At 64.1% G+C, this 9,490-nt stretch overlaps 1 protein-coding gene across 1 annotated transcript; it reads right to left on the reverse strand.

Annotated features, from left to right (window-relative positions):
• Positions 1-6,382: 6,382 nt before the first annotated feature.
• EGR4 (early growth response 4) lies at positions 6,383-8,237 on the reverse strand. Its single transcript, XM_058838694.1, has 2 exons — positions 8,099-8,237; positions 6,383-7,801 (listed from the first exon to the last, which is right to left on the reverse strand). Exons 1-2 carry the CDS (start codon positions 8,235-8,237, stop codon positions 6,489-6,491), a joined length of 1,452 nt encoding a protein of 483 aa, XP_058694677.1. The 3' UTR covers positions 6,383-6,488.
• Between the last annotated feature and the right edge of the window lie 1,253 nt (positions 8,238-9,490).

A 9,490-nucleotide genomic window follows, 5' to 3' on the forward strand; every position in this document is an offset into this window, starting at 1 on the left:
GCTCCTGGACTCTGTGAGCTATGGGTTCTTTTCCAGCCTGGATGGTTCTGTGGTTCTACCAACCCTTGGGAAGATCCAGAACGGCTGGGAAGGTCTCCCAGCCCCTGGGAAGGTTCACAACCATCTGGGGGGAGCACCAGGAAGATGCACAACCCATGGGAACCTCGCTCCATCCACCCTGAGCTTGTCACAGGGGGTGGCAGAGGTGACCCTTGGCTCTCTTGCCCAGCCACCACCCCGTGAGCCCCTGCAGCATCAGGGGTCTCCAAGGCCCAGGATCATCCCCTGTGTCCAACAGCAGGAGCAGCTGCTGGGATCCACCTGCTCCAAGCAAGGCTGACCCAATCCTGCTGGATCAGCCCCTGGAGCCTGGAGTGGGATTCACTCCCAAGAGTTCTCATCCGTGTCCAACGCAGGGGACACGGTGGCCTCTCCTGCCTGGGTGGGTGAGGGTCCCTGTGGGAGCTGCTTCATCCCCCACTCACAAAATCCTCCACGACTTCACTGGGGGAAACCCCACCCTTGTGACGTGGGAGAAGCCAGTGAAAATCCAGCCCAGGAGGCACAAACACACCTCAGGGCACAAGATTTTCATTTTTCTCTCATTTTTCATTCATTTGTCATTCAAACATGAATTAATTTTTACCCCAGAACACCGAGGGCACCCATGGGTGGGAGCATCCCCTGCTCATCCCTCTGCAATATCCCACAATCGGCTCTTCCCACCACCTTAAAAGCCCTCAGAGCCCTCCTGCATCCCATCAGCAGCAGCTGCTGAGCCCTGAACCTCCACGGAACCTCCATCCATCCATCCCTGCAGCTCCCCAGGGCAGCAGCCCCGGTGGCTCAGCCTCCCCTCGGAGGGACAACCAGGCCACGAGGCTGGGAAACCATTTTTAAGGGAAAAACCAGCAAAGGCAAGAAATGCACGCCAGAAATCAATCCGAGATGAGGCCGGAGGGTTTGTGACCGGCTTGGCTGCGTTTTGGGGCCGTTCCCAAACACACCCTGGCACATTAAACCCACCTGGGCCACCCCCGGCGGGGCCGGCCCGAACCCGAACCTCGGCGAGCACAAAGCAACTTGGGCCGGGGGGATGAGAAAGCGCTTTTCCAGCGCAGGGATGGGGAATCTGCCGTGGTGCCTCAGGCCTGGGTTCCTGCCCACGGCGTCTCCGGGGCACCCGAGCAGCCTCAGCCCGAATTTCCCGGCCAAAATCCGCGGCAGGATCCTGCCCAGGTGGATGGGGAAGCGCACGGAGCCCGCTCCTTGTCCTGGGCAGGTCCTGCCCCGGCCGCAAAACCTCTCCTCGCTCCCATCTCCACGGCAACGAGCGGGATTTGAGGGAATTATTGGTGGAGTCATTACTACGGCGGCCACGCTGATAAAAGCCGCAGGCATTCGGAGCCGGGAAACGCTCCCGAGCGCCGGGATTGCAGCATCCCCGGGCTGCTCCAGCGCCGCTACCTGCCATCCATCATGGAGCCTTTCTTCGCATTGTTTAACGCTTTTCCTGCCCACCCACCCCCCAAAAATGTTACCAGCAGGCAGCTCCCCTGCCTGGCTGGAGAGGGAAGCGGGGATGGAGCAGAGAAAGAGGCTGCAGGTTGATGCCGGGCTGGAGGATGTTCCCCGTGCCGCTGCTCCCTTCCTTCCCCGGGCTGGGAGCACCGCGGTGGGCGAGGACGGCCGGGGCTGAGGCACGGGGGGCTCGGGGAAGGTGGGCACGAAAATCTGGATGGGATTTTCGCCCCCCGCAGTCCCTGGGGCAGGGAGCGGCGGGTCCGTCCTCACATCCTGGCAGCGGCTTTGTCCCCGCTGCGTCCCGCTGCTCCCGGGAGCCGGGCTGAGCAGCATCCTGGGGACAAGCCACCACCTCCCGGGCCACCATCCCCGCTCCGTCCCATCCCCCCTGGCCCCATACCTGCTTCTGGCCGCCGTCCTCCGGCGCTGGGCTCCTCCGGCGAGGGCAGCATCGCTCCCGCTCGCCCGCGGGCCGCCCCCGAGCCGGGGGTGCGGTGGGGGCCGGAGCTCGCTCCGCCGCACAAAGGAGGAGGCTGCGGGCGGCTCAGGGCAGCGCCGGCCCGGGGGGATGCGGGGCTCCGGGGATGCGGGCGCAGGGATGCGGGGAAGGAGCGATGCGGCCCGAGGGAAGCGCCCGGCTCCCTGCGGCCAGCACCTCCATGCCAGGCCCCGGGGAAGGAGCGAGGGAGGGAGGGTGGTGGCTGCGGGGTGGGGGGAGGAGGAGGAGGCGGAGGAGGAGGAGGAGGAGGGAGGGAGGAAGCCGAGGCTGAAGGCCCCGGCGGGGCCCTGGGAGGATGGCGGTTCTGGGCACCCTGGGGACGGCGGGTGCCCGGGGCGCTGAGGCTCAGAGCGGGCTCGGCATGGCGAGGGAGGGATGCAGGGATGGAGGAAGGCGGAGGGCGAGCGCCGGCAGCCGCCTCCTCCCCTGCAGCCGGAGCCGGGGCTGCCTCGCTGCCGGTTCCTCCCGCACAGCTCCCTCTGCCTGTCTCCCCACGAACACGGCGGGCCCCGGCAGCCCCCGGCCCACAGAGCCCCCGGTCCCCCCGGCTGAAGCCCCTGCCCCTGGCAGCTCCTGGCCCCGAGCATCCTCCCGGGAATGCAGCGCCGGGTGTGCGGCCCAGCCTGGGCACCTGTCCCGGGCTGGACACACGGGCTCGGTCCCGGGACAGCCCCTCATCATTCCGTCTTCATCCTTGGCTCGATCCTAATCGAGTCCCCGAGTATTCTGCCTTGGTCCTGACCCAGTCCTGAGCACCCTGCCTTGGTCCTTGGCTGCTCCTGAGCAGGTTCCTGATCATCCTGGCTTAATCCCCGGCTGGATCCGGATCCAATCCTCGAGCACCCTGGCTCGATTCCCAGCTTGGTCCTGCTCTGGTCCCTGAATGCCCTGGTTCAGTGCCCGAGTGGGCCCCAAGGCCCCTGATTTGGTCCCAGTCCAGTCACCAAATACCCTGGGCTGGTTCCCAGTTTGGTCCTGATCTGGTTAATCCCAGCCTTGGTCCTGACTGAATCCCTGAGCATCCACTTCTGGGCCCTGCCTTGATCCCCAGATGGTCCCTGAGCGCTCTGGTTTAACCCTGGCTTGATCCTGATCCAGCTCCTGAGCCCTGAGCCCGTGCCAAAGGAACCCGGCACTGCCGAGCTCTCCTCTCCTCTCCTCTCCTCTCCTCTCCTCTCCTCTCCTCTCCTCTCCTCTCCTCTCCTCTCCTCTCCTCTCCTCTCCTCTCCTCTCCTCTCCTCTCCTCTCCTCTCCTCTCCTCTCCTCTCCTCTCCTCTCCTCTCCTCTCCTCTCCTCTCCTCTCCTCTCCTCTCCTCTCCTCTCCCTCTCCCTCTCCCTCTCCCTCTCCCTCTCCCTCTCCCTCTCCCTCTCCCTCTCCCTCTCCCTCTCCCTCTCCCTCTCCCTCTCCCTCTCCCTCTCCCTCTCCCTCTCCCTCTCCCTCTCCCTCTCCCTCTCCCTCTCCCTCTCCCTCCGTGTCCCCAGCCCCAGGATTTGGGGCACCACTGCTCCTCTCCCCCCCCACTCGTGTCCCCAGCTCAGCCAGGAGCAGCTGCCCAGAGGCTGTGGGGTGGCTCTGTGTGGTTGTGTGTGGCTATAGGGGGTTTTTGGGGTGTTTGTGGGGTGTTTCTGTGGCTGTGGGGTGTTTTTGGGGTGTCCGTGGGGTCTTTGTGTGTCTGTGGGGTGTCTGTGTGTCTGTGGGGTGTTTGTGTGTCTGTGGGGTGTTTTTGGGGTGTCTGTGGAGTGTTTGTGGGGTGTCTGTGGGGTGTTTTTGGGGTGGCTGTGGGGTGTGACCCATCCCTCCTCCCTGGCAGCACTGGCTGGAGGGGCAGAGGGCCAAGGCTGGAGCGGTGCCTGTGCAGAGCTCCAGGCTCAGCATCAATAATTAATCATTTCCTGAGGAGTATTAATCAAGGCCTCGTGCATCATTCATGGCCAGCGGTGCAGGGGGAGCTCGGCCCCGCTGCCCTGCGGGATCTGACATCTCCCAGCCCCTTCCCAAAGGAAACCCGAGCTCCTCTCTGAGCACAGAACCTGCGCTGTCTCCCCAGAAAGGATTTTCCCGGGAGTTTGGGGTCACCTGCACCCCTCAGAGTGGTCCTGGCTCGGGATTCAGCTCCCACACACTGGGGGGTTCCCCCGAGGGTCAGGAGCACCCTTGGGTGCTCTCCAGGTGTGAGATTTTAGGGACTCATCTGAGGGGAAGTTTGGGATTTCCCCCTCAGCCAGGTTTCCTTCTGGCCCCTTCCCACATCCCATCTCTGCTGCCAGCCCCCATCCCCATCCCAGCTTCCCACCCCAGCTCCACACCCCACACAAACTCCCACTCTGCTGGGATTATTGGGACTGGATCCTGCTGGGATTACTGGGACACCAGATTCTGGGATTCCTGGGACACTGGGTTCTGCTGGGATTACTGGGACTGGATTCTGCTGGGATTACTGGGACACTGGGTTCTGGGATTCCTGGGACACTGGGTTCTGCTGGGATTCCTGGGTCATGGATTCTGGGATTCCTGTGACTGGGTTCTTCTGGGATTACTGGGACACGGATTCTGGGATACCTGGGACTGGATTCTGCTGGGATACCTGGGGCACTGGGTTCTGCTGGGATTACTGGGATTGAGTTCTGGGATTCCTGGGACTGGATTCTGGGATACCTGGGACTCAGATTCTGCTGGGATTACTGGGACACTGGGTTTTGCTGGGATTACTGGGACACTGGATTCTGGGATTCCTGGGACACGAATTCTGCTGGGATTACTGGGACTGGATCCTGCTGGGATACCTGGGACACTGGATTCTGCTGGGATTCCTGGGACTGAGTTCTGGGATTCTTGGGACACAGATTCTGGGATACCTGGGACACTGGGTTCTGGGATTCCCGGGACACCGGATTCTGGGGTTCCTGGGACACTGGGTTCTGGGATTCCCGGTGTTCAGCCCGGAATGCTCCAGTCCATGTTGACAAAGGCTGAGGGACACGATGGAATAGGACAGGGTTGCTCCTCTCTCGTTCATTTTATGGTTGGGGGCAGAGCCCCCCTGCCCAGGGCTGCTGGAGGGGACAGAGCCCATCAGGAAAGGAAAGAGCGGATTGCAGCTGTGCCCTTTCCCTGCCTCAGTTTCCCCCCTCGGCAAGGAGAGGAGCATCAGCCCTGAACCACTGAGCACTGATGACAACGGCGCTGCTGCCTCCATTGCCACCGGCGCCTTCTCCCGGTGAACGGAGACCGAAGCTCGGCGTGCCCCATCTCCCACTGGAAGGATGGGATTTTGGGATTTCCTGCTTGTAACTGGATTTTAACCACCAGAGGAGGGCGGTTTCCCCATGGAGGGACATTCCCGGCTGCAGCAGCCACCCGGCCATTCCCGGGAGAGGGGAGCCAGTCCCTCTGCCGGCTGAAATTCCAAAAGGAAGGGGGTAAAGGGCCTCCCTTTGTGCAGGGTCCCCATCCTGCCTGCTGCTGCCTGGATCTCTCCAACCCTGCGGCTGAGCCAGGCTGGGAATGGGCAATGGGGATCTCATCCCATTTCCTGAGGATCATCCACATCCCACTGGGAACCGGGATCCTGGAGTGGGGGCTCTGGCTGCCCTTTGGGGGCCCCACAGGAGAGGGGAGATTCCTCCAGGAGCCATCAGAGCAAACCCAGAGCCACGTGCTGTGTTTGGAGGGAGCCCCAGCAGGAGGAGCAGGATCCCAGCCCTGGGATGAGCCCTCCCCGGGGTTTGGGGATGCTCAGGAGCTGTCACCCCGCTGCACTGACAGGTTTTTTCTCCCTGCTAATTACAGAAATACCTTTTCCCCCCAAAAATGCAGCGGTCAGAAACCCAACAGAAACACAGGATGGAAAGGCAGAGAGCAACCTTAGAGAGGACTTGGATCAGCTCAAATCTTTAATTAGAAAAATAGACACAAATTTGAAATATTCCTGATAGAGGCCTTTTCTTTTTACAAACAGAATGATGACGATGATGATGACGATGATGATGATGATGATAGTATTGAAATCACCTTTCCCAAGGGCCTGTTAGCACCGGTTGCCAGAGCCCGATGCTGTCTCTCTCCCGTGCCGGCCGGGAAATCTCCAGCTGGGAAATCTCCAGCCGGGAGCATCCTGCCAGGTGCCGGCTTGGGAAATCACAGCCCGGCCTCTACGAACGCCGAGCGTCCACAGAACGCAGCTCGGTGGCGATTTCTGTCTGTACACGGCTTTTCCGCTGCCCTCCTCGGAACGGGAGCTGGTCCCGGCGGTCCGGAGGCGGCTCCGCATCCCCATCCCCGCATCCCATCCCCGCAGGGAGCGGCCCGGCCCCGGCACCGCCTCCCGCGGGGCCCTGCGGAGCCCGGCTCGGCTCCAACGCCTCCCTCCTCACCCAGGAGGGAACTCCCAGCCCGGCTCTCCCCTGAGACGCTCGGGGGACCTCGGGAATCGCCGCCCGCCCGGGCAGCGCTCAGGCCGGAGCTTCAGAGCGGCCCGAAGGAGAGCCCCACCGAGAAGAACCCCAAGCCCTTGAGCTTCTCCTCGGTCCGGGCTTTCTGCTTGAGGTGCACTTTGCTGTGGCGCTTCTTCTCGTCGCTGCGGGCGAAGCGGCGGCCGCAGGTGTCGCAGGAGAAGGGTTTCTCGCCCGTGTGGGTGCGGATGTGAGTGGTGAGGTGGTCGCTGCGGCTGAAGTTGCGCAGGCAGATGCGGCACTGGAAGGGTTTGTGGCCCGTGTGGATGCGCAGGTGCCGGTTGAGCTCGTCGGAGCGGGCGAAGCTCCGGATGCAGTTCTCCACCGGGCAGGCGAACGCCTTCTCGTGAGGCTTGGGGCAGAAACACTTGGAGGAGCATTTGCTCCGCCGCGTCTTCTTCTTGGGCTCGGCCAGGGCCGGAGGGTTGGGGGGCAGCAGCGAGGGGAGCGAGGAGGACGTGGGGTGGCCCAGAAAGTCCGTGGGGGGGACGGAAGGAGAGGGGTGAGGATGGAGGAGCTCGGCCGAGCTCATCAGGCCCGGCAGGACCTCGGGCTGGGCCAGGGAGGAGTCGAAGTCCGGCATTAAGGGCGCGGGGATGTTGTGGATCTTGGCGTCCGCGAAGTCCCCGCGGGCCGGGAAGTTTTCTGGCTCGCAGCCGAAGCCCAGATGGGTTCCGAAGCAGGCGGAGTCCTCTGCCAGGCTGCCGAGCTCCGACTGGCAGCTGACGGACAGGACGCTCTCCATCTTGGAGCCCAGCGGGGGAAACAGCCCCTGGCCGCTGTCGGCGGCAGCGAAGCCCTCGGGAGAGGGGAAGAAGGCCTGGTGCTGCTGGGAGAGGGGATCCCACTGGCCACACGAGGCCTTGAACTTGTCCAGGGCCGAGGAGCCGGAGGACAGCTTGATGTCCTGCTTGCTGTCCAGCAGCTTGGGCTGGAAGAAGCACTGGGAGCCGTTTCCCAGCCCCGGCTGTGCCGGCAGGGGCTGAGCGCCCTCGGCCGCGGGGAAGGCTCCGAAGGCCGGCTCCGGGAACGGGCTGGATCCGCTCATCTCGGGCTGGCACGGCGGGTACAGCTCCAGCTGGCTCTGAGCCACCTCGGGACACGGGTAAAGAGCATCCAGGTGCCTCTGGTGGCCCTCGGAGGAGGCGAAGGGGGAGATGCCCAGGATCCCCGACATCAGGTTGAAGAGGGATTCCTGGTCCTGCGGGTGCTCCGGGACCGCCTTGATGAAGAAGCTGCCGGTGTAGCTGAGGGAAGGCGAGGGCTGGCTGCTCAGCAGAGAATAATCCACGGCCCCGCCGCTGCCGGGGGCACCCAGCAGCTCACCTGGAAGCAGAGGAGACGGTGCTGAGAGGGCTGGAGGGATCCGGGGGCGGGATGCGGGGAGCAGCGGGAGGCTGTGGCGTCACTGCGAGGGCTCCGTCCCTCAAACCTCTCGGGGAGCCCGGGATTCACCCCCCTCCCCCGGCAGGACCCTCGGGACCCCCGCCCTGAGCTAGCGGGGGGCTGTGGAACCCCCAGGCCGGGGCTGGGGGCGGAGGAGGGGAAGGTTCCCGATTCCTGGATGCAGCGATCGTTCCCAGCGGGGTCCCTCGTCCCCGGCCGCCTCCCGGCCGCCCTTACCTCCGAGGAAATCGGCCTCTGCCAGAAGTTGCTGCTCAGGCTGCCCCAAGCCCTGCAGGTCTCCGGTTTTCATCTCGCAGCTCTCCTCGTACTTGGAGTAAAGCGGATCCGTGCAGGAGAAATCCATAACGTTGAGCATCTTCCCTGGAGACGCGGCCGGAGCGGGGGGGCCGGGCTGGGACGAGCCGGGGCTGCTCGGGGGGAGCCGGGGGATGCCCAGGGAGAGCCGGAGGATGCTCAGGGGCGAGACCGGAGATGCTGCAGGCGAGCCCGGGGATGCTCGGGGCGAGGCCGGGATGAGCTGGGAACGCTCGGGATGCTCGCAGCGATCCGAGGGACGCTCAGGGACGAGCCGGGGGACGCTCGGGGTGCCCGGATCGGTGCGAGGGATGCTCGGGGCGGGTGCCGGGGACCCTGCAGGTGATGCTCTGGGGGGCTCGGGGCAGTGCGGGGGGCGCTCCGGGGGTGCTGCGGGGGCAGGCCCGGCCCGGGGGGGGCAGGCAGGGCCCGGCGGAGGCGCAGCCCGAGCGGACACCCGGAGCTCCCTCCCCGCCGCCCCCTTTATAGCGGGAGCGGGGCTGCTCCGACCTTCCGCCGCAGCCATTTCTGGAGTCCCCAGTGAGGCTGCCGTGACGTAAATGCCCATATATGGACTCAGGATGTAGGCTAGGGAGTCCCAATAAGGAAATCTCTCCCGTGACGCCATGCCCCTTCCCTCCCCCTTCCCTCCTCCCCTCCCCCTTTTCTCTCCCTCTGTTTTTCATTTTTTTCCCCCCTTCCTTCTCTCTTTTTAACTAATAATCGCGATATTTTTAACAAATCTCCGCCGCGCAGTGTGCGTGTGTGCCCAGCATCCCCTCCCGCAGCCCCGGCTGTGCAGGAACGAGCCTCGCCCGGAGCCCTCGCTGTCCCCCCGGGCCGCTCCATCCCCTGCGGCTCGCAGGGATCCGGGGAGGCTGCGGGGATCCCGCGGCTCGGCCCTTGCTCCGCAGCCTTGGCTCCCGTCCCACCGTGGGCTGCTCCTCTCCCGGATTTGCATCTCCCCAGGCTCTCCTTCGCCCTGTGCTATTTTTCCCCGTTTTGTGAATGCCTTTTGTTGCTCTTGTTCCTTCTAGAAGCGCCAAAGGTTCGCTCTTCCTGCCCTTTTCCCTTCATCCCCTCCTCTCCCGGCCGGATTTTGGGATGCTTTGTGCCGGCTGCGGCAGAGCGAGCGGCCGGGAGGGGAAGGCAGGGGCTGCTCCCAGCTCCCAGCACCCAGAATTATCCCAGTTCGGGGCTCCCAGCGGGGCTGGAGCGCTCCGGGCTCGGAGCAGCGCTGGGGAAGGCAGATCCATCCTGCGAACCCCACCATCTTCCAGGGGGAAGCTTTCAGAGGGGCTCTCAGGGCTCGGG

Source organism: Poecile atricapillus, chromosome 4 (assembly GCF_030490865.1).
Source record: "Poecile atricapillus isolate bPoeAtr1 chromosome 4, bPoeAtr1.hap1, whole genome shotgun sequence".
NCBI classification, from domain to species: domain Eukaryota; kingdom Metazoa; phylum Chordata; class Aves; order Passeriformes; family Paridae; genus Poecile; species Poecile atricapillus.